General features: G+C 46.6%; 2 protein-coding genes and 1 long non-coding RNA gene across 20 annotated transcripts in view; 1 reads left to right on the forward strand and 2 right to left on the reverse strand.

Moving 5' to 3' along the window:
• zgc:172136 (uncharacterized protein LOC566376 homolog) overlaps nucleotides 1–10,287 on the reverse strand; it is a 37,856-nt gene extending 27,569 nt beyond the window's left edge. The window contains exons 1-3 of the mRNA XM_052514299.1: nucleotides 10,051–10,287; nucleotides 2,886–3,108; nucleotides 2,517–2,607 (exon numbers count right to left, since the gene is read on the reverse strand). Coding sequence (XP_052370259.1) covers nucleotides 2,517–2,607; nucleotides 2,886–2,966 — 172 coding nt within the window. The 5' untranslated portion in view covers nucleotides 2,967–3,108; nucleotides 10,051–10,287. The remainder of the gene's footprint in view (nucleotides 1–2,516; nucleotides 2,608–2,885; nucleotides 3,109–10,050) is intronic.
• A 2,109-nt stretch (nucleotides 10,288–12,396) lies between these two features.
• Nucleotides 12,397–24,208, reverse strand: part of fam135a (family with sequence similarity 135 member A) — a 60,399-nt gene continuing 48,587 nt past the window's right edge. For all 6 annotated transcript variants that reach the window (XM_052514284.1, XM_052514286.1, XM_052514285.1 and 3 more), the window contains 7 exons: nucleotides 22,145–22,305; nucleotides 21,810–21,901; nucleotides 21,238–21,335; nucleotides 18,209–18,360; nucleotides 16,067–16,177; nucleotides 15,803–15,916; nucleotides 12,397–14,432 (listed from right to left, as the gene is read on the reverse strand). In XM_052514284.1, coding sequence (XP_052370244.1) covers nucleotides 14,227–14,432; nucleotides 15,803–15,916; nucleotides 16,067–16,177; nucleotides 18,209–18,360; nucleotides 21,238–21,335; nucleotides 21,810–21,901; nucleotides 22,145–22,305 — 934 coding nt within the window. In that variant the 3' untranslated portion in view covers nucleotides 12,397–14,226. The remainder of the gene's footprint in view (nucleotides 14,433–15,802; nucleotides 15,917–16,066; nucleotides 16,178–18,208; nucleotides 18,361–21,237; nucleotides 21,336–21,809; nucleotides 21,902–22,144; nucleotides 22,306–24,208) is intronic.
• On the forward strand, nucleotides 22,352–24,205 carry LOC127927668 (uncharacterized). 13 transcript variants are annotated; one of them, XR_008128337.1, is made up of 4 exons: nucleotides 22,352–23,323; nucleotides 23,414–23,503; nucleotides 23,654–23,743; nucleotides 23,834–24,205. It is a non-coding gene; the product is annotated as an uncharacterized LOC127927668 (long non-coding RNA). The 13 variants fall into 13 exon arrangements; XR_008128339.1 differs by having other exon boundaries at nucleotides 23,414–23,473; nucleotides 23,624–23,743; XR_008128342.1 differs by having other exon boundaries at nucleotides 22,352–23,293.

Here is a 24,208-nt window from a genome sequence, read left to right on the forward strand (position 1 = left end):
GAAAGAAAGAGACTGACAAAACATTTGAATTGAACTTGTCCAAAGGTTAAAGAAGATTAGACATCTCAGTCTCAGCAATGCAGAAACACACACCAACATTCCCTTCTGATCTCATTCTGCCGTTACCCCGTTTCTGGCAACTCACCCAGTTGTTCAGTTCTATTATGTAAACAGACGGCTAGTAGAAGGATTCAAGGACTGGGGTGTTTGTGACTGTGTTGTCTGTGGTGTGTAATGTGTGTGTACTACAATGTGTGTAATGTGTGTGTACTACAGTGTGTGTGTACTACAGTATGTGTGCGTGGGTGTACTACAGTGTAGTGTGTGTGTGTGTGTACTACAGTGTGTATAGGTGTACTATAGTGTAGTGTGTGTGTGTGTACTACAGTGTGCGTGTATGGGTGTACTACAGTGTGCGTACTACAGTGTGCGTACTACAGTGTGTATAGGTGTACTACAGTGTGCGTGTGTGTGTGTACTACAGTGTGCATGCATGTGTACTACAGTGTGCATGCATGTGTACTACAGTGTGTGTGTGTATGGGTGTACTAGTGTGCATGCATGTGTACTACAGTGTGTGTATGTATGGGTGTACTACAGTGTAGTGTGTGTAGTGTGTGTGTACTACAGTGTGCATGTGCGTGTACTACAGTGTGCGTGTGTACTACAGTGTGCATGTGTGTGTGTGTGTGTGTGTGTGTATACTAGTGTGCGCGTGTGTGTGTGTACTACAGTGTGTGTTCTACAGTGTGTGTATGTGTACTACAGTGTGGTGTATGTACATACTGGATTATGAATACAGTGAGCATTACATCAGCTCGTTGAAGTCTACTGTAACTGTGTAATCAGAATATATTGTGACCTCAGAATGGTTGTTGTCTAATGCAGCAGAAACATTTATTTCAGGTTCAAAGACTCTGGAGTGGATTGGTGGGTGGGGTGGGCAGGGTAAGGGGTGGGTGGGTGGGCAGGGTAAGGGGTGGGTGGGTGGGCAGGGTAAGGGGTGGGTGGGTGGGCAGGGTAAGGGGTGGTTGGGCAGGGGAAGGGGGGGGTGGGTGGGCAGGGTAAGGGGTGGGTGGGCAGGGAAAGGGGTGGGTGGGTGGGCAGGGTAAGGGGTGGTTGGGCAGGGTAGGGGCGGTTGGGGGGTGGGTGGGTGGGCAGGGTAAGGGGTGGTTGGATGGGCAGGGTAAGGGGTGGGCGGTTGGGCAGGGTAAGGGGTGCGCGGTTGGGCAGGGTAAGGGGTGCGCGGTTGGGCAGGGTAAGGGGTGGGCGGTTGGGCAGGGGGGGGTGGGCGGTTGGGCAGGGTAAGGGGTGGGCGGTTGGGCAGGGTAAGGGGTGGGCGGTTGGGCAGGGGAGGTTGGGCAGGGTAGGGGAGGTTGGGCAGGGTAGGGGCGGTTGGGCAGGGTAAGGGGTGCGTGGTTGGGCAGGGTAGGGGGCGGTTGGGCAGGGTAGGGGGAGGTTGGGCAGGGTAAGGGGGGCGGTTGGGCAGGGTAGGGGGGCGGTTGGGCAGGGTAGGGGGGCGGTTGGGCAGGGTAGGGGGGAGGTTGGGCAGGGTAGGGGGCGGTTGGGCAGGGTAAGGGGTGGGCGGTTGGGCAGGGTAAGGGGTGGGCGGTTGGGCAGGGTAAGGGGTGGGCGGTTGGGCAGGGTAAGGGGTGGGGGTTGGGCAGGGTAAGGGAGGTTGGGCAGGGTAGGGGGAGGTTGGGCAGGGTAGGGGCGGTTGGGCAGGGTAAGGGGTGCGTGGTTGGGCAGGGTAGGGGCGGTTGGGCAGGGTAGGGGCGGTTGGGCAGGGTAAGGGGCGGTTGGGCAGGGTAGGGGGCGGTTGGGCAGGGTAGGGGGCGGTTGGGCAGGGTAGGGGGAGGATGGGCAGGGTAGGGGGAGGATGGGCAGGGTAGGGGGAGGATGGGCAGGGTAGGGGGCGGTTGGGCAGGGTAAGGGGTGCGTGGTTGGGCAGGGTAAGGGGTGCGTGGTTGGGCAGGGTAAGGGGTGCGTGGTTGGGCAGGGTAAGGGGTGCGTGGTTGGGCAGGGTAAGGGGTGCGTGGTTGGGTAGGGTAAGGGGGCGTGGTTGGGCAGGGTAAGGGGTGGTTGGGCAGGGTAAGGGGTGGTTGGACATGGTAAGGGGTGCGTGGTTGGGCAGGGTAAGGGGTGCGTGGTTGGGCAGGGTAAGGGGTGCGTGGTTGGGCAGGGTAAGGGGCGTTTGGGCAGGGTAAGGGGTGGTTGGACATGGTAAGGGGTGGTTGGGCAGGGTAAGGGGTGCGTGGTTGGGCAGGGTAAGGGGCGTTTGGGCAGGGTAAGGGGTGTATGGTTGGGCAGGGTAGGTCTCTGAGGCCTGGGTCCACATTCATAAAGCGTCTCAGGAGGAGTGCTGATCTAGGATCAGGTCCCCCCTGTCCATATAATCTAATTTACTATGATGTATAATGTAAACTGATCTCAGAACATCACTCCTACTATGAGACACTTTATGAATGTGTCCTGGGTTTGGGCTGGTTTTGGCCTGTGTAGAAGCTACAACTTACCTTTCACCACTGTCAGGCCAAAGAAGTGCAGCTCTTTTATTCCAAGGAGCTCAGACACCTGATTGAACACATCCTGCCCTGTGGACTTGACCTGAGAGAGAGTGAGGAGAGAGAAGACTGTTATAAACAGGGTGACTAACAGGCTGACTGTTATAAACAGGGTAACACAGAAAAAGTGAAGTGACCTCCCAGACATGGATCTCATGTACAACTCCATACATTTTATAGTACGGGACTAGAAATACTCTTGATACATTACTGGCCCAGGACTAAAACCTTCCATTGAAAAGCCGTCCATTGAAACCCCCCTGGCTGACTCATGGAATACCTACAGAATCAACAGGAGGAGTCATAATGGGACGTGCTCACCCACACAGTGATGTCCAGCTGTTCTTTATTAGGGAGCAGAACACACAGGGTTCTCTCCTGTTTGGTGGTGGAGACAGACATGGTGTCTGCAATAAGTATCCTCTCCGGTCACTCCTTCAGTTTAAACCCTCTTCAGTCTCTCTCTCTCTTCTCTCCAATGATCTCCACACTCCTTCACTTCTTCTTTCTGGTTAGGGGGAATGTGTCGTTCATTTTCTGCTGTCTAAAAAGACAAATAGAGACCGAGAGACGTTTTTGAGTCATAAAAGCTTTAAAGACGTTGTAGATGTAACACCAGGCATAACATAGCAATAACAGAGAATATCATGGTTATAACAGTGCATAGCATGGTTATTAACACACAAAGTATTAAACATTGAACACAGAGTAGCGCTAAAGAAAACAGATTTATTGATTTCCTTTTTCAACTGGATCACATTTTGGGCTCCTGAGTGACGCAGTGGCCTAAGGCACTGCCTCTCAGTGCTAGAAGCGTCTCTACAGACCCTGGTTCGATTCCAGGCTGTATCACAACCGGCTGTGATTGGTATTCCCATAGGGCGACCCACAATTGGCCCAGTGTCGTCCGGGTTAGGCCGTCATTGTAAATAATCATTTGTTCTTAACTGACTTGCCTAGTTAAATAAAGGTTATATAAATATACATATATAAAGTGTTTGATCCCTTTCAGACATCAGTATAACCACAAAGGCCACTTGTATTTTCATCTACTTTGTTGTTGATATTTTTGGGGATTGACTCACAAAGGTATTCACTCAATCAGTCTAAAAAGAAAAGGCCAATCCGCTATCCGGACGAGAATAAACAGCATGGTGAGACTGGTGCATTCCTCCTCCATTACCATTATATGGTCAAGTCCACACGGCTGGTCCCTGGCTCTCTGGGCCCTGGCTCTCTGGGCCCTGGCTCTCTGGGCCCTGGCCCTCTGGGCCCTGCCTGATGGAGCTATCAACTGGAACGGGCCTCAAGAGAGTCTTGGTGCCTGGAGCCGGCCGTGTAGTTAAGGAGGCCGACCACAGCAGCTGGTTGTGTAGTTAAAGCAGCCGGCCTCAGCAGCTGGTTGTGTAGTTAAGGAAACCGGCCTCAGCAGCTGGTTGTGTAGTTAAAGCAGCCGGCCACAGCAGCTGGTTGGATGCCTAGGCCTACGTCATACTATTAAATCCCAGTCCCACTGTTCTTCTATAGCCTATACTAAACCATATCTACAGCCCCTCAATCTGCCTCCCATTCATTCATGTCAATCCCTTTTGATAAGCACACACAAATACGAAAGGAGTGAAAATTCCCATGTGAAACCACACAGGCCCTTTCCTCCCCAGGTCTGGCCCAGAGCCGGACTCTGCAGGGCTCACATCATTAATCTGATTCATTGATTTGGCAAGATCAGGCTCTTTGTTAATCAGCAGTGGATTGTACCAGTCAGGGATTTGGGTCGGTCGGGGGCAGAGGGGCAACCCCAAAACACGGCCTCCCCAGTGATAATGTTCTGTTGCCAAGATGCTCGAGGAAAGGCAAATGAAACCTGAAAACATTTTAAAGCTGCTCACAGAAAACAAGTGGCTAGTGGCTACTAAACTAACAATCCAAAAATCAACAACTTCCTCTGTGATCCTAAAAGGGCAAGCCTCTGCTGTGGTCTGTTCTGTTCGAACATGATGAAACACGTTATCCACCTCCTACATTTAGAAACGTTATCCACCTCCTACATTTAGAAAAGTGTCTTTATGTCAAACCCACACCCGTCATGATTAAACATGTTTTATATGTGCATCACACCTGTTATGATATTCACTCTGTTATTATTCCCACTAACTGACACGCCCATGGGGACATGAGATTTTGATCACACTTCAAGTAGTATTGGTTCCATTCTACCAGTCTAATGTACCTGAAGTATTTGAAAGAAAACACATGAGGTACTTTACTAGGTGTGTTTACGTCCTCCAAGGAGGAGGAACAATATAAACAGTCCTTTATAAACGTTATTGCTCTTAATCACCCCCAAGAATTAAAGTCCAATCTGAAGGTGTGTGTGTGTGTGTAAGAGATAACTCCTGAGAGGTACTCTGTACAGCATGTTCAAACAAAGTTTCACACCTGCCACTCAGAAGAACAGCACACAACACGCAGCAAAGCCAAACCTGAAAAGCCAGCCTTGTTCTGAGACATTTGACTGTGAAGTCATACTATCCCCAGGGCCCAGGCAAACCTCTCTACGGTCCTCGGCTATACAGGAACCTGTGTTCAGGAAGCCCCCAGGCAAACCTCTCTACGGTCCTAGGCTATACAGGAACCTGTGTTCAGGAAGCCCCCACTACTGTGTGAACATCCCTTGTTTGGAACTTCCTTGTGATTTTTTTTGTTGCCATTTTGCTTCTAGTTGTTTTGAATAATCATGTCCTGCCTAACCTTTTCAAAGGCCAGTTTTCATCTCTCTGTAAACCCCTGAGGAAGGTGATGTCCACAGGCCAAAACATTGGTGTGAAAACCATTCAATTGTGTGGAGCCTCCAAGCATCCGAGAGAATGCTGTGTCTCAACCGGTGCCGGGCACAACAAACACCTAAGACAATGTCAGATAGGGTCTAAGCTACAACATACGTGAAAACGAGACATCTGAGATGATCTAAAAACGATCTGCCTCTTATTCATCGGAGATGATCTTAACCACATTTTTTTTTTTAATAATCAAATAGTTTTACAACCCTCCCTGTTTGTAAGACTTCAATTGATATCAAACTCAACCGTTTATCCTTTTCATTGTAGTTTTGGATGTCTCATGTTAGGGCGGGGTATGCAAAATGGGTCACGTTTGAGCACCTCTATCTCCTGAATGTTTCCGGCACTTTCTGACCACTTCTACCACGGGTAAACCTGTTTGGAAGGATTTTTTCAAGTCTAAAAAGGAGTGTCGTCAAAAAGTGAGTGAATTCATATGGAATGACCCAGTAACAAAAGGTCTGAAAAGCCAATGAGACACAAGAGCACACCTTCAGAGATAGTAGATGACCATCTTACTCTGCAAAACAGTGTGGCAGAGGTGAGTTGAAAAGCCTGACTGGCGTTGAGTACAGCGTTGGTTTTACAAGGTGTCCAGGAATGTGAGTTGTGCATAAGACAAACGTGAGTTAATTCCTTAGACTAGACAGTTCAATCCTTCCTCACAGTTTCTGTTGACAAAGGGAACTTTGGCCCAATGGTTTTGAATAGATGAGTAGATGAAAGATGCAACGAATGGAATGTGGCGATTCCTTGCACCTGAGTCCTTGCATTCATAGCTCTGTCCATGCATTGTTGAGTGGTTACATTTCTCCAGCCCCATCCCACAGCTGTACCAAAAAAGTGGTGGTGGAATCCCAGATTTCCCCTTTAAAATGTGAAGCAGTAAGATTGGAACTGACTGGTGTCAAGAAGACTTAAAGTAGATACGACATAGTGTGTCTGATAGGCTTGACAACACACACAAAGTATTCATACCCCTTGTCTTATTCCACATGTAGTTGTGTTACAGGCTGAATTCAAAATGGATTAAATCTAATGTTTTCCCCTCACAATACCCTATAATAAAAATGAAATACAGAAATATCTCATTTAAGTCAATACTTTGTAGTAGCAACTTTGGGGGCAATTACAGCTGAGTCTTTTGGGGTGTCTCTACAAGCTTGGCACAAGTCTCGAAGAGATTTCTAAGTTCATTTCTTTGCCACATTTTCTGCAGTTTTCCTTTAGTGCCTTATTGACTGATGTTGAGCACATTTAGGTCAGTATTACAATTGTATTGTGAAGTAACTACAATGTTGTTGATCCATCTTCAGTTCTCATATCACAACCATTAAAACTGTAACTGTTAAACTGTTAAATCCCCATTGGCCTCATAGTGAAATCCCTGAGCAGTTTCCTTCCTCTCCTGCAACTGAGTTAGGAAGGACACCTGCATCTTTGTAGTGACTGGGTGTATTGATACACCATTCAAAGTGTAATGAATAACTTCACCATGTTCAAAGGGATATTCAATGTCTGCTTTTTACACATCTACTAAAGAGGTGCCCTTCTTTGTGAGGCATTGGAAAACCTCCCTGGTCTTTGTGGTTGAATCTGTGCTTGAAATTCACTGCTGGATTCAGGGACCTTACAGATAATTGTATGTGTGGGTTACCAAGATCATTTTAACCACTATAATTGAATAATGAATGAGTCCATGCAACTTATTATGACATTTCTTAAGCACGTTTTTACTCCTGAACGTATTTAGGTTTACCAGAACAAGGGTTGAATCCTTATTGACTCAAGACATTTCAGCTCCTCATTTTGTATTAATTTCTAAAGTTTTATACAAATACAATTTCTCTTTGACATTATGGGATATTGTGTGTAAATCAGTGACACAAAATCTAATTTGAATATGCAGGCTGTAACACAACAAATATGTAAAAAGTAAAGGGGTGTGAATACTTCCTGAAGGCTCTGTATCCCCCACCTAGTCTTATCACTTAATATCCCCATCAAGTATTAATCAGAACAGTTACAGTCAGAGCCAGTTTAAGTATGAGCCTCATCTAACACTCACTAACAATTCTGCAGACAGGGCAGGCTGACGTGTGAAATGACCTCACTCGTCCTCCCCTCCGACATTCCCTTAGTCTAACCAGAGTGACCTCACTCGTCCTCCCCTCCGACATCCCCTTAGTCTAACCAGAGTGACCTCACTCGTCCTCCCCCCTGACATCCCCTTAGTCTAACCAGAGTGACCTCACTCGTCCTCCCCTCCGACATCCCCTTAGTCTAACCAGAGTGACCTCACTCGTCCTCCCCTCCGACATCCCCTTAGTCTAACCAGAGTGACCTCACTCGTCCTCCCCTCCGACATCCCCTTAGTCTAACCAGAGTGACCTCACTCGTCCTCCCCTCCGACATCCCCTTAGTCTAACCAGAGTGACCTCACTCGTCCTCCCCTCCGACATCCCCTTAGTCTAACCAGAGTGACTCGTCCTCCCCTCCGACATCCCCTTAGTCTCGTCCTCCCCTCCGACATCCCCTTAGTCTAACCAGAGAGACCTCACTCGTCCTCCCCTCCGACATCCCCTTAGTCTAACCTGACCTCACTCGTCCTCCCCTCCGACATCCCCTTAGTCTAACCAGAGTGACCTCCGACATCCCCTTAGTCTAACCAGAGTGACCTCACTCGTCCTCCCCTCCGACATCCCCTTAGTCTAACCAGAGTGACCTCACTCGTCCTCCCCTCCGACATCCCCTTAGTCTAACCAGAGTGACCTCACTCGCCCTCCCCTCCGACATCCCCTTAGTCTAACCAGAGTGACCTCACTCGTCCTCCCCTCCGACATCCCCTTAGTCTAACCAGAGTGACCTCAGTCTAACCAGAGTGACCTCCTCGTCCTCCCCTCCGACATCCCCTTAGTCTAACCAGAGTGACCTCACTAGTCCCCCTCCGACAAGTCTAACCAGAGTGACCTCACTCGTCCTCCCCTCCGACATCCCCTTAGTCTAACCAGAGTGACCTCACTCGTCCTCCCCTCCGACATCCCCTTAGTCTAACCAGAGTGACCTCACTCGTCCTCCCCTCCGACATCTGACCTCAGAACTGGCATCCAGACCTAGTTTCAACTACTATTTGAAATGGTATAAATAATGTGTTTTTTTTGCTTTACCCTGTATGGGATGCCAGGTGGGCGGGGTTCGCACTTCCCTTTTACCACTGTTCTATCAGTTCCATTGCAACAGGTTCAATCAAGCACAGCTAATGTATTTCAACGAATTAAAATAGTATTTGAAGCCATGTTTTCCTCAGACCTGGCATCACATGAGAGCAGTCAGCCCAGACATCTGCAGGGCCTTAAATCCCCTTCAAGACTATTATAACCCCTTGTTCTTAGCACGCTCTTAATGTGCAAAAACAATACTGCACCGCCAGACCGCTGCACTCTACATGCCACTTGCATCTCAAATGGCACCATATTCCCTACTTAATGCACTACATTAGACCAAGGTCCATAGGGCTCTGGACAAAATTAGTGCACTATATAGGGAATAGGGTGCCATTTGAGGTGCACTTTGGACTACTGCACTGTAGTTTTCAAGCCCTTTAAGGTGCAAAGAGCTGCCAACGGACTGCTCTGTTGAACAGTGAAGTGAACACTTCAGTGTACCGGTAGAATCTCGATGAGGGGACTGGGGAAGAACGCACACACACACACACACACACACACACACACACACACACACACACACACACACACACACACACAAACTAATCACCTCATAACCATCCAGCATTCCAATCTCAGATGAGCAAGGCATCCATTTCATGGTGCAGAGACTAGAAACCTTTGATAGAAACATTGAGAGTGATCCAGCACTAAAATCTGTGGGTTTCCAGGGAATGAGAGTAACATTCAATTATTACACAAGGAGCAGAGAGAGAGGCTCAGAGAGAGACAGACAGAGAGAAAGAGAGTTTCAGAGTGAGGGACAGAGTTAGGGAGAAATATGTATGGAAGGCTGAGGACGTGGAAACGTGGATATATTCTGTGGATGCTTGGGGTAACAATCTTTGTTTTTTTAGAACTAATCATGCAGAAAGCAAAACAGAGAGCTTGAACACTAACAGCCCTCTGTAATATAGTGTACAACACTTCTTCAGAACACAGACAACGGGTTGAGAGGAAGGTGTCATTGAAGGAACCTGGGAGATTAGAGAAACATTTCATAAAGCATCTCCAAGTAGCCTCGGAGCAGTAGAGGCTATGAGCGCACCTGCTTACAAAATAATCATATTCATACTTTCCTTGTTGAATGCAAATGTACATCCAACCTAGTTAAACGTGTGATGTGATGTAATTCAATTAGAGAATGATCATAATGATATCACATCGGAGCAGGTGTATGCTTATCAAAATGTATTCGATTCAGAAAAATGTATTTATTACGGCAACGTTAGAGCATACAAAGTAGCCTACAAACTAAAATAGTAGCCGAAATAATGCAATACTGTATTGAATGAATAATGGAGACGTTAAACGCATCATGAACACACATAAACAAAAACATTAACGCGGAATAGAAGAGCAACATGCTTGCTTGCATGTTATGCCAATCTCCGCCCTAAATAGTTGAAAAGTAACACTTACCGAAAAATGAAACCAGCAAACACCTGATTATCTTAAACAAAACGAGGTTGTTGAGGTTATCCAGACATAGAAATGAGACAAATTATCCCTAAAATAACAGAACGTAGTTTGAGAGTTCTGGAGGACAGTGAAAAAGTAACAACATTGGCGTGATGTAGAAAAACTTTCAAGATGCTCCTCGGCTGAGCCAGACGCTGCAGCCTGGACTAGACCAACTGCAATGAGTCGAAGGGGTGTTTTAGCATAGTTTAGTATGACATTTCGTCTTCTACCTGAGAACTATATTGTCTATATTTTGCAATTAATAGAACGAATTCGTATTTACAATTACGGCCTATATACTTGTAACAATGTACTTTCCCACACTGACATAACGTCCATGTTAATCAACTAGGTTTGATATTCAATATTAGAATCAAATCCAACTTTATTTGTCACATGCACCGAATACAAAAACCGTGAAATGCTTACTTACAAGCCCTTACCCTAACCCTAACCAACAGTGCAGTTCAAGAAGAGTTAAGAAAATATTTAACAAATAAACTAAAGTAAAAAATAATATAAAGTAACACAATAAAACAACAAAAACGAGGCTATATACAGGGAGGTACAGGTTAGTTGAGGTCATTTGTACATGTAGGTAGGGGTGAAGTGACTCTGCATATTACAATTACATTTGTGTTTGGTTCAATAGGTGAGTTGAGTGTGAAACCAGGATATCCCAAAGTACACTCGCTATAATTTATTGGCCACGTTTTTATTGCATGGTAACCTGGATGATTCAGCATGATTGACAGCATGCTAATTTCATTACTCACCACTATTATATGCTAATATAGCCCACAACGTGTGAAAGATAATATTTTTTTCACATATTTAATGAAAATTATAAATCATTCTTCGAATCCAATTAATCAAATTGAAATTTAAAACAAGTCTAAAATGTGCCTCCATAATTTAAATTATATGATCATGTATTTTCTAATTTGATGTTGAAACATGAAGGAAGTCTAACCTTCCCTAAACTAAAAACACAACGTTGTATCTCCACCATGTCCTATGAGTTAGCCATGGAGCATTCAGTTTCAAGCCTCATTAAGTGTCTGGGGAAATAATCTAGGGAATGCAACAATAATGAATGTTTGAGCCAGTCTGGCAGGGTTTACCCCAATAAGAGGCAGATTACCCAGATTAGCATTAGTTCATATGAGATTACAGCTAATTAGCTTCACAGTCCGAGACCATACTGCTGTCTCCATATCAACCTGTTGATTTCTATTGTTATCTCGTTTAGCTAATGGTTGTGATTAGATTTTCTAACAGATGCTTTAATGGTATAGGAGGGTTGAGGACACAGATTAAGGCTAGTCATGAACTAATAGGTAATTTCAAGGGATATTCTCCAGAGTTAGATTACATGTTTAAGCAGTTGCTACTTTCCTGACAATCATCTGACACATATATACTACATAACACCTGTCTGTGAGAAAGAAATCAGCCCCAGTCCTCTTATCAAGCTTTAATTAGACTGTGTGAGATGTTTAACAACTTTGCAGTCTGCTGGTGGACAGGATGTGTAAAAGAGGGTTTGTAAGGCCATGGATGGATAAACTGCCCCCAGGACTGTGATCTCTGGATATACTCTGGAGAGACCTCTGGAATACTGTTGACAGACTCACACCTGGTGTTGTTGTATTTTGTTTCCCTGGCCCTGTTGACCTTTTCTTCAAGTCAAGAAAAGATGGCCATCCATTGTCTACTTCCCGTCATCTTAGGGGGGAGATGAGCCTAATAACACCCCCCCTCCCCAAACCTCACCACCCCGTCACCCCTCATCTACCGCCCTCTGACCCCTACACCCCCACTACTCTTTCTTGCAGTCAGCTCAACCTAGTTTAGTCCCTCATTTAGGAACACATTACGTCATCCCACAATGCCCCTCTGCTCTCTGAAAGGGGACGTCGAGAGGAGAGACTGGGGTAAAAGGGGAGGCGTTTGTGTAGTGAGTGTGTGTGTGTGTGCGTGGAGATGGAGGTCAATCGGGACTCCATTGTGTTACCATGGGCGACAACATTCCTAAAATCAGCTGGTTGCAACAGGCTTTTATGATTTACTCCAAACAGGGGCAAGGGAGCGAGGGGTAAACTAGGCTTCTAGACACTGAATAAATGGCATAGCCTACTAATAAATGTCCATTCACACATTCCTAGGATGGTTGACTGTTGTTTGTTTTTGCACAACCTCAATGAGGAACATTCATCCCAAATCCTACCATCTAGTCAAACATTTGAGTTCTTAACTTTCAACCAAATTGCATAAATGAGCAAAAAAAAAAAGACCAACAAATATTTATAATACATTTATTTAATGGTAAAGAGTGCAATGATTACAAACCATTTTTACAAAGAAATGAGAAGTTGATTTTATATCTAAAAACAATACTCATGTTAAAAAGCATAAATAATACACCCACCCATCTATGACAGCAAAACATAAATACTCTCCATGAACCAAGATATGTGCTATTCATAAGTACTGACCCTTAGCTACACCCCACCTTCACATCTGGGTCGTATTCATTTGGCACCAGGCGGAAGAAAACAGAATCAAACAGGGTTCTTCCCTACATGAACTTGTCCAATAAGCAAGGCTTTCTTTGCTTTCTGTTAGAAAACGTTTTGCTACGGTGAGCCCTAATGAACACGACCCTTCTGGCTGTAACAGTTGAACGAGATTATTTAAAACCTCTTGTAATAAAATGTTCTCATGCTTTAATCAAGCAAGGCTCGTATAATGTTCCCAACACCAGGTTGGGTTTAGTGTTGTGCACGATGCTGTAATGGCAAAGTAACAGCATACAGTATAAAACCTAGCTCTGGTCCATTGCGCAACGAGTTGTCTCTTCCCCTGTTCAGGAAGGCTCAGCGCCAACAACCTGCACCGAACGCCCTGGTCCAGAGCTATAGAAAACCGCAAAGCCTTATAAGTCCCAGGCTGCATTGTCCGAGTTACAATCAAATTGATTCCGTTAAGTTAGTTCGACTAGACTGGAAGCCTTTACCTTTGTAAAATGAAAAAATAAACACAAATTAAAATTCTGATAGTAAAATATGTACTTAGTAAAAATGACCATCCTCAGTAGAAAAATCGTTTTTTTTTTTATACAGTTGTGGTGCAAATTAATGCAAGAGTATAATAGTTTGACTTTACGACTAATTTGTTGTTGTTGAAGAAAATGTACCTTTTAAATAAAGGTGACGACAATATGAGAAGATGAGTCAGCTCACCATTTTTAGCAGCTACATTTCCAGATCGGTATTGCAATCGTCTTAATAAATGAATGAGTGGTTTGAACAAAACCATGTGAAAATATAACCATTTCATAGATAAATAACACTGAAAAGATTACAATATGAGAAGGAAAACCATCCCCCCACCACAAGTACATTCATAAAATCAACTTGAAATCATCCTTTGAATAATGGAAGTAGAACAATAAAAATGAGGAACATTCACTAACAAACCGATTAAAAAAAAGAGCTAAAAAAAACTAAAAATAAACACTGATATTAGAATTTTGATCTTCCATATGGAAGCAGATGCATCTATAAAACCGTACGCCTCAACCAGATACAATATTGAGAATTGGGGTTTGGATGCAGTGAGGTAATATAAGCTCCACATGATAGAAATAGCATCACTAGATTGATGGTCTAGTAATTATATTCTATGTATGCTCCACGTTCTCCTCTCTTCCCCTGTCCCTCCAGCCACAGGTTTTATTTGCTAGCCTGGTCCCAGATCAGTTTGTGCAGTCTTGCCAACTTCTATGGTCATTGGATGGAGATGGGCAGAGATCTCACTTCAGCATCACTGACATGGTATTAAATGTGTAAACTACTTCCACCCGGTGACCTCCACAGGATACAATGCATACATTTCTTTTGGCATGTCAATGACTATAGGAGTTGACCAAAACGGTCAAAACAGATATGGGACCAGGTTATTGATTGGGAGGCCCCCATTCTCCCTCCTCCAGTCATTGATTTGATTGGGTGGCCACTCCTACTTCCTACTGAAAAAACGTCCCTCCGCTCCAGCCATTGGTTAGATTGGTAAAGCCCCCCTCCCATCCCCCCTTCCAGTCATTAGTTGGATTCATAGACCCCTCCCCTCCTACTGAAAGAATTTCAGGCCTGCGACCAGGAAGAACTTCTCCAGAAAGATTTCCGAGTCGAGGACGGCGATGTGTGCTGCCCGGCCAATCAGGGAGTTGGCGGTGTTGGGCAGGGCATGGATGACATCGTAACGCACCAGGTTACAGTCTCTGTTCTGGAGCACCGGCAGCAACAGGTTCTCTATCATCTCTACATATACTGAACCTGGGAGAGGGAAAGTGCGAGAGGGGGAGTGAGAGAGAGGGGGAGTGAGAGAGAGGGGGAGTGAGAGGGGAGTGAGAGTGAGAGAGAGGGAGTGAGAGAGAGAGGGGAGAGAGAGGGGGAGTGAGAGAGAGGGGGAAAGAGAGAGAGGGGGAGTGAGAGAGAGGGGGAGTGAGAGAGAGGGGGAGTGAGAGAGAGGGGAGTGAGAGAGAGAGGGGGAGAGAGAGGGGAGGGGGAGTGAGAGAGAGGGGGAGTGAGAGAGAGGGGAGAGAGAGGGGAGTGAGAGAGAGGGGAGTGAGAGAGAGAGGAGAGGGAGAGAGAGAGAGAGAGGGGGAGTGAGAGAGAGAGGGAGAGAGAGGGGGAGTGAGAGAGAGAGGGGGAGAGAGAGAGAGGGGGAGAGAGAGAGGGGGAGTGAGAGAGAGGGGGAGTGAGAGAGAGGGGGAGTGAGAGAGAGGGGAGTGAGAGAGAGGGGGAGTGAGAGAGAGGGGGAGTGAGAGAGAGGGGGAGTGAGAGAGAGGGGGAGTGAGAGAGAGGGGGAGTGAGAGAGAGGGGAGGGAGAGAGAGAGGGGGAGAGAGAGAGGGGGAGAGAGAGAGGGGAGTGAGAGAGAGGGGGAGAGAGAGAGAGGGGGAGAGAGAGAGAGAAGGGGAGAGAGAGAGGGGGAGGAGAGAGAGGGGGAGTGAGAGAGAGGGGAGTGAGAGAGGGGGAGTGAGAGAGGGGGAGTGAGAGAGAGGGGGAGTGAGAGAGGGGGAGTGAGAGAGAGGGGGAGTGAGAGAGAGGGGGAGTGAGAGAGGGGGAGAGAGAGAGAGAGAGGGGGAGTGAGAGAGAGGGGGAGTGAGAGAGAGAGAGAGGGGGAGTGAGAGAGAGGGGGAGTGAGAGAGAGGGGAGGGGAGAGGGGGAGAGAGAGGGGGAGTGAGAGAGAGGGGGAGTGAGAGAGAGGGGGAGTGAGAGAGGGGGAGTGAGAGAGAGGGGGAGTGAGAGAGAGGGGGAGTGAGAGAGGGGTAGGGGAAGTGAGAAGATTAAAGAGAAAAAAGGGAGTGACAGAGAGAATAAGAAGAAGAATAAACTCCATTTAGAAGCATACATTTTACATCTGGGTGGCCCGGGAATCAAACCCACAAACCTAATGTTGCGAGGGACATGCTCTAACCAACTGAGCCATACATGACAACAATCAATCAAATGTATTCATGAAGCCATTTCAACATCAACAGTTGTCACAAAGTGCTTAACTGTAACCCGGCCTAGCAAAGCCCCAACAGCAAGCAGCAGCGAGAGGAACCAGGCTATTGGTCCAGTAGCTTGTCTATACTGTGAATAAATGTCCTATGGGACACACGTTTGTGGCCTGCTCTGATAAATATGTAGGGCCCACCTGTTTGTTTGTCCTTCAGGGCTGTCTTACACATCTCTATCCTGGCTGAGTGATATGGGACGTAACGATCCTGCAGAGAGCCCACTAACACCACGTTCCTGAAGTGATGAAGACCTGCCACAATACATTGACACAGCACACCTGTTATTCATGTAACAATAGACAACAAGCTTCATTTAAATGCCCAGGAGAACAGATCGATACCAGGCGTTAACAATGTAACAAATTGCACAACAACAATGATCTTTACTCTGCTCAACTCACCAGATTTCTTGCTAAGCTTGTAGAGGAAGGTCTGTCTGGGATCAGAGTGGTCTCTGCAGGTCAGCTGGAGCAGGGAGCCAGACTTCTTCCACTTCTGCATGAACCACAGGCCTGGGAGGGAGGAAGGAGGAGGAACACAGGGGTTAAAGACTGACTAAATCAACTAGGGAGCGGAAGACAATGACTTGTTTCCTTGACTGAGCGTAGCACAGTGTCGTAGTTAAAGGGAAGTATACATTCAACATTTTCACAGTACACTTTCCTGGAATAGTATACATAAAAATAAAAATTGTAAGCTAGGAGCTTTTTAAATTGAATGTTGTATTCTGTGTTTTTAAAGATAAACGTCTCCTTAATGCAACTGCTGTGTCAGATTTCAAAAAAGCTTTACAGCGAAAGCACACCATGCGATAATCTGAGTACAGCGCTCAGCCACCAAAACAAGCCAATACAGATATCCGCCATGTTGTGGAGTCCACAAACGTCTGAAATAGCGTTATAAATATTCACTTACCTTTGATGATCTTCGTCGGAATGCACTCACAGGAATCCCAGTTCCACAATAAATGTTTGTTTTGTTCAATAAAGTTGATCTTTATGTCCAAATACCTCCTTTTTGTTTGCGCGATGAGTTCACCAATCCAAATGCACAAGGCACGGGAACTAAGTCCAGACGAAAAGTCCAAAAAGTTCCATTACAGTTCGTGGAAACATGTCAAACGATGTATATAATCAATCTTTAGGATGTTTTTATCATAAATCTTCAATAATGTTTCAACCGGACAATTCCTTTGTCTTTGGAAAGGGAACAGAGCTCGTGCTCACAGCAGCGCGCGATAAACAACTCATAGCTTTCAACTGAGCCACCTTCTCTGACTGGTCTAATTCGCCCCCCTTTCACAATAGAAGCCTGGAACAACGTTCTAAAGACTTGACATCTAGTGGAAGCCTTAGGAAGTGCAATATGACCCCATTTACACTGTGTTTTCGATAGGGAATGAGTTGAAAAACTACAAACCTCAGATTTCCCACTTCCTGGTTGGATTTTTTCTCAGGTTTTCACCTGCCATATGAGTTCTGTTATACTCACAGACATCATTCAAAAGGTTTTAGAAACTTCAGAGTGTTTCCTATCCAAAACTACTAATAATATGCATATCTTAGCTTGTGGGCCTGAGTAGCAGGCAGTTTACTCTGGGCACACTTTTCATCCGAATGTGAACATTCTGCCCCCTAGCCCGAAGAGGTTTTAAAGTATTGTCTAAATGTCTCCTCTGCTTCCTTCTGCATGCATTGTAGCCTGCCTCAGCCTCACCACTGAGCGTCACATCACTGTCTGGCTCAGTAACCTACTCTCTGTAAACCACAGTTATTACAACTTAGTAGCCTATTTTGATCTGTTTTAATGTTATCTTCTTACATCATCTTTCTAACTGTCTAAGTACTACTAGCCAGAGCCCTTCCGATTTTCTGCAATAGAAGTCTCTGCAGGCAGCTAGCCACCTGATTGACTGACATAGTCACTTATAGATGGGCTATCAGTTGTCACACTCATTCTCATAGAGTCGGTTTTTGCTTGTTTGGTGGATGTCTGTAGACGCTGCAGGAGTCACGGGACGGTTTTAAAACTGCCTTTAGTACGGCATCTCGCAAACACACTGCGAGCATGAACTAAATACATTTAATGAGGTAGGATATTTTGTCAGATTCTTCAAAATCCCAACTTGTGGCCAGTGGTCTGATTTTGTCCCATGGATGGTTTTATTTCCCCCCCTCCCAAGTTCAGAGCAAAAATAAATAAATACAAATTCTGTGCGGAATTTTCATCGTTGGACATAAAAGACGCTAAAAACACCAGGAAATCAGCTCCAAATTAGGTGAATTTAAGAAATATGTTTAAGTCTTCCCACGCATCAAACACACATGATCTTATACAAATATAAGCAAGGTTTGAAATAGTTATGTTTTAGTCAAACATATATATATATATATATTTGGGCTTCTTGCGGTCAATTTGAATATTATTTACAATTGTTCCGGCCTCCCCAACCATCCGCTCCAGAAAATAAACAAATCGCTCCGCGGCTGAATCTAGGTGATGATCCCTGCTGTAGAGGGTATCGTGTAGAGAGACATACATACCTGTGTTGACCAGAGCAGAGCTGTTGTACAGGGTACCCAGGTGAGGCCCAGACAGAGAGAGGAAGGTGTGAAGTCTGCTCAGGTAACATTTAAACCTGGGTCTGGTCAGTACTGAACGAACTATCAGGTTCCCCAGAGAGTGGCCGACGAAGCTGAGAAACAGAGAATATAGATACAGGTCAAAGATCATGCAGGAGCTCAAATCAAACAAGGTAACAGTAAACATGTCGTCCCCCATGAATGACGCAGCCACCCTATAGCTTGGGCCAATCAGTGTAATTTTGTAAATGACGGATCTCTTTGGCAAGATGCATCATTCACCCAAGTTTCCTCAGAATTGGGCCAGTGGTTTCTGAGATATCATGAGGGCCTAACATATTAAAGGACAGGGACAGATCCCCTCCCCGATTTCATGGTGGGGGACAATTAAATATGGCTGGATGTGGAGAGCACTGTTATACACCAGGGGGCATCTCATAAGCTGATTCAACTCCTTGTCTTCTTTCCTCCATCTGCACTGATGGAAAAGGGGTGACTGACTGACTGGACAGTGGGAAAGGGGTGACTGACTGACTGGACAGTGGGATAGGGGTGACTGACTGACTGGACAGTGGGAAAGGGGTGACTGACTGACTGGACAGTGGGAAAGGGGTGACTGACTGACTGGACAGTGGGAAAGGGGTGACTGACTGACTGGACAGTGGGAAAGGGGTGACTGACTGACTGGACAGTGGGAAAGGGGTGACTGACTGACTGGACAGTGGGAAACTGACTGACTGGACAGTGGGAAAGGGGTGACTGACTCACTGACTGGACAGTGGGAAAGGGGTGACTGACTGACTGGACAGTGGAAAGGGGTGACTGACTGACTGGACAGTGGGAAAGGGGTGACTCACTGACTGGACAGTGGGAAAGGGGTGACTGACTGGACAGTGGGAAAGGGTGACTGACTGACTGACTGGACAGTGGGAAAGGGGTGACTGACTGACTGGACAGTGGGAAAGGGGTGACTGACTGACTGGACAGTGGGAAAGGGGTGACTGACTGACTGGACAGTGGGAAAGGGGTGACTGACTGACTGGACAGTGGGAAAGGGGTGACTGACTGACTGGACAGTGGGAAAGGGGTGACTCACTGACTGGACAGTGGGAAAGGGGTGACTGACTGACTGGACAGTGGGAAAGGGGTGACTGACTGACTGGACAGTGGGAAAGGGGTGACTGACTGACTGGACAGTGGGAAAGGGGTGACTGACTGACTGGACAGTGGGAAAGGGGTGACTCACTGGACAGTGGGAAAGGGGTGACTGACTGACTGGACAGTGGGAAAGGGGTGACTGACTGACTGGACAGTGGGAAAGGGGTGACTGACTGACTGGACAGTGGGAAAGGGGTGACTCACTCACTGGACAGTGGGAAAGGGGTGACTCACTCACTGGACAGTGGGAAAGGGGTGACTCACTCACTGGACAGTGGGAAAGGGGTGACTCACTCACTGGACAGGGGGAAAGGGGTGACTCACTGGACAGTGGGAAAGGGGTGACTCACTGGACAGTGGGAAAGGGGTGACTCACTGGACAGTGGGAAAGGGGTGACTCACTGGACAGTGGGAAAGGGGTGACTCACTGGACAGTGGGAAAGGGGTGACTCACTGGACAGTGGGAAAGGGGTGACTCACTGGACAGTGGGAAAGGGGTGACTGACTGGACAGTGGGAAAGGGGTGACTGACTGGACAGTGGGAAAGGGGTGACTGACTGGACAGTGGGAAAGGGGTGACTCACTGGACAGTGGGAAAGGGGTGACTCACTGGACAGTGGGAAAGGGGTGACTCACTGGACAGTGGGAAACAGTGGGAAAGGGTGACTCACTGGACAGTGAAAGGGGTGACTCACTGGACAGTGGGAAAGGGGTGACTCACTGGACAGTGGGAAAGGGGTGACTCACTGGACAGTGGGAAAGGGGTGACTCACTGGACAGTGGGAAAGGGGTGACTCACTGGACAGTGGGAAAGGGGTGACTCACTGGACAGTGGGAAAGGGGTGACTGACTGGACAGTGGGAAAGGGGTGACTCACTGGACAGTGGGAAAGGGGTGACTGACTGGACAGTGGGAAAGGGGTGACTCACTGGACAGTGGGAAAGGGGTGACTGACTGGACAGTGGGAAAGGGGTGACTGACTGGACAGTGGGAAAGCCATTTCATGGGTGCTTGAGATCCACTATGTTGCTTCTACCCATCCCATTATTACTTCTTTCCATCAGCGCAGATGAAGAAGAGGAGAGGGACACACTTCAGACTATAGCACCCATAGTAGGGGGACAATTAAAGAAGAAGAGACCTGACGAACCCATATGTACCTGATCTTAGAGACAGTGAGGTTGTAGACCTGAAGAACCCATATGTACCTGATCTTAGAGACGGTGAGGTTGTAGATCTGAAGAACCCATCTGTACCTGATCTTAGTGACGGTGAGGTTGTAGACCTGAAGAACCCATATGTACCTGATCTTAGTGACGGTGAGGTTGTAGACTTGAAGAACCCATATGTACCTGATCTTAGTGACGGTGAGGTTGTAGACCTAAAGAACCCATCTGTACCTGATCTTAGAGACGGTGAGGTTGTAGATCTGAAGAACCCATATGTACCTGATCTTAGTGACGGTGAGGTTGTAGACCTGAAGAACCCATATGTACCTGATCTTAGTGACGGTGAGGTTGTAGACCTGAAGAACCCATATGTACCTGATCTTAGAGACGGTGAGGTTGTAGACCTGAAGAACCCATATGTACCTGATCTTAGAGACGGTGAGGTTGAGGACCTGAAGAACCCATATGTACCTGATCTTAGAGACAGTGAGGTTGTAGACCTGAAGAACCCATATGTACCTGATCTTAGAGACGGTGAGGTTGTAGATCTGAAGAACCCATCTGTACCTGATCTTAGTGACGGTGAGGTTGTAGACCTGAAGAACCCATATGTACCTGATCTTAGTGACGGTGAGGTTGTAGACTTGAAGAACCCATATGTACCTGATCTTAGAAACAGTGAGGTTGTAGATTTGAATGTACTGAACTATTTCATCCAACAGCCGGTCTGTCATCTGCTCAAAGTCAGCAAACGTGTCATTCTGTGGGGAAAACAACAAAAAGTCAGACCTAAAGTTCTACAGACTGACAAGGACAAGGCACTGTTTACTGCACTTGCATAAGAGGATACAGACAAAACTGCACTCCCATGACAATACTGCACTCCCATGAGACGAAACTAGAAGAAATTCCTATTAACCATCCATTGCTGATTGTCATTCAAGTACGAATGTACTTGAAATACATAACGTCCCATATAATGTGAAGTAAAGAGGCAGATGAGGTAGTGTCGGTTGGTTTAGGTGTCACTCATTCTCATAGTTATCCCATAATGAGGTAGTGTCGGTTGGTTCAGGTGTACCATAATGAGGTAGTGTCGGTTGGTTCAGGTGTACCATAATGAGGTAGTGTCGGTTGGTTCAGGTGTACCATAATGAGGTAGTGTCGGTTGGTTCAGGTATCCCATAATGAGGTAGTGTCGGTTGGTTCAGGTGTGGTACACTATGGTTAGTTACCTGGTTGCGTTCGGACATGAGGAAGTCTATCCTAGCTCCAGGTAGGCCCAGCTCCAGGTAGGTCTTCACCAGACGCAGGTCAGCACTGTTACCTGGAAGACACAGAATGAAGGAACACCCAAGGTATTTCACATTAGACCTTGGTTCAAATACCGTTTGAAATCTTTCAAATACTATGAGCGATGCATTAACCTGTCTGGAACCACTACTGGGTCTTTCCTATTGGTTCCATTGCCAAGTCCATATGTCAGACCACAACATGTCCTGTGCCAAAAGAACTGAAGCAGATAACAAGATGGGTTGATTATCTGACTAAATGGATAAAGTGTAGTTACCATCGAGGCCGTGGACACAGACGATGAGGTGGATGCCCTCGTCACAGTTGTCATCCTCCTCCAGGCTAAAGTAAGGGACACTGGAGGCCAGGTCTCCCACCTCACTGTACAGGAAGCCTGGTAGTCTCAGCTGCTTCAACTCCTCTTTGGCTGCAACAAAACTACACCACGAGGATAAGGAAGACATTTTTATTATTTACCTGGCCAGTAATGTTGATTAATAATATAAGCTATTATGATAATCATAATAATACTACTACTGTACACTGAGCATATACACAGAGTGTACAAAACATTAAGAACACCTGCTCTTTCCATGACATAGACTGACCAGGTGAATCCAGGTGACAGCTATGATCCCTTATTGATGTCACTTGTTAAATCCACTTCAATCAGTGTAGATGAAGGGGAAGAAAGATTTTTAAGCCTTAAGACAATTGAGACGTGGATTGTGTGTGTCAGTCAGAGGGTGAATGGGCAAGACAAAAGATTGAAGTGCCTCTGAACAGGGTATGGTAGTAGGTTCCAGGTGCACAGGTTTGTGTGAAGAACTGAAGACAAAAGGGTGCAATGCAATATTAGGAGGATGTTCCTAATGTTTTGTTCACTCAGTGTATATGCCATATAGCAAATGCTTTAATCCAAATGGACTTACAGTCATGCATGCATACATTCTACATATGGGTGGTCCCAACAGGAATCGAACCTACAACCCTTGGCTTTGCAAGTGCCATTATCTACAGACTGAGCCACAAAGAACCACATTAATGTGCAAATGGTGCATCGCCCCTGTCAAATCAACCTAATACAGTAAAGTTAACGGAGCAACGTTTCCCTAGCTAAGGCTTAAGACATAACCATCAAAGAAGCAGAAATTAAATTATGGAACTGTGGACTGTAGGACATGAGATGACTAGACTGTGGACCGTAGAACATGAGGTGACTGGACTGTGGACCGTAGAACATGAGGTGACTAGACTGTGGACCGTAGAACATGAGGTGACTAGACTGTGGACCGTAGGACATGAGGTGACTAGACTGTGGACCGTAGGACATGAGGTGACTAGACTGTGGACCGTAGGACATGAGGTGACTAGACTGTGGACCGTAGGACATGAGGTGACTAGACTGTGGACCGTAGGACATGAGGTGACTAGACTGTGGACCGTAGGACATGAGGTGACTAGACTGTGGACCGTAGAACATGAGGTGACTAGACTGTGGACCGTAGGACATGAGGTGACTAGACTGTGGACTGTAGGACATGAGGTGACTAGACTGTGGACCGTAGGACATGAGGTGACTAGACTGTGGACTGTAGGACATGAGGTGACTAGACTGTGGACTGTAGGACATGAGGTGACTAGACTGTGGACCGTAGAACATGAGGTGACTAGACTGTGGACCGTAGGACATGAGGTGACTAGACTGTGGACCGTAGGACATGAGGTGACTAGACTGTGGACCGTAGGACATGAGGTGACTAGACTGTGGACCGTAGGACATGAGGTGACTAGACTGTGGACCGTAGGACATGAGGTGACTAGACTGTGGACTGTAGGACATGAGGTGACTAGACTGTGGACCGTAGGACATGAGGTGACTAGACTGTGGACTGTAGGACATGAGATGACTAGACTGTGGACCGTAGAACATGAGGTGACTAGACTGTGGACTGTAGGACATGAGGTGACTAGACTGTGGACCGTAGGACATGAGGTGACTAGACTGTGGACCGTAGGACATGAGGTGACTAGACTGTGGACTGTAGGACATGAGGTGACTAGACTGTGGACCGTAGGACATGAGGTGACTAGACTGTGGACCGTAGAACATGAGGTGACTAGACTGTGGACTGTAGGACATGAGGTGACTAGACTGTGGACCGTAGGACATGAGGTGACTAGACTGTGGACCGTAGGACATGAGGTGACTAGACTGTGGACTGTAGGACATGAGGTGACTAGACTGTGGACTGTAGGACATGAGGTGACTAGACTGTGGACCGTAGGACATGAGGTGACTAGACTGTGGACTGTAGGACATGAGGTGACTAGACTGTGG

This window comes from Oncorhynchus keta, unplaced genomic scaffold, assembly GCF_023373465.1.
Source record: "Oncorhynchus keta strain PuntledgeMale-10-30-2019 unplaced genomic scaffold, Oket_V2 Un_scaffold_17242_pilon_pilon, whole genome shotgun sequence".
NCBI lineage: Eukaryota > Metazoa > Chordata > Actinopteri > Salmoniformes > Salmonidae > Oncorhynchus > Oncorhynchus keta.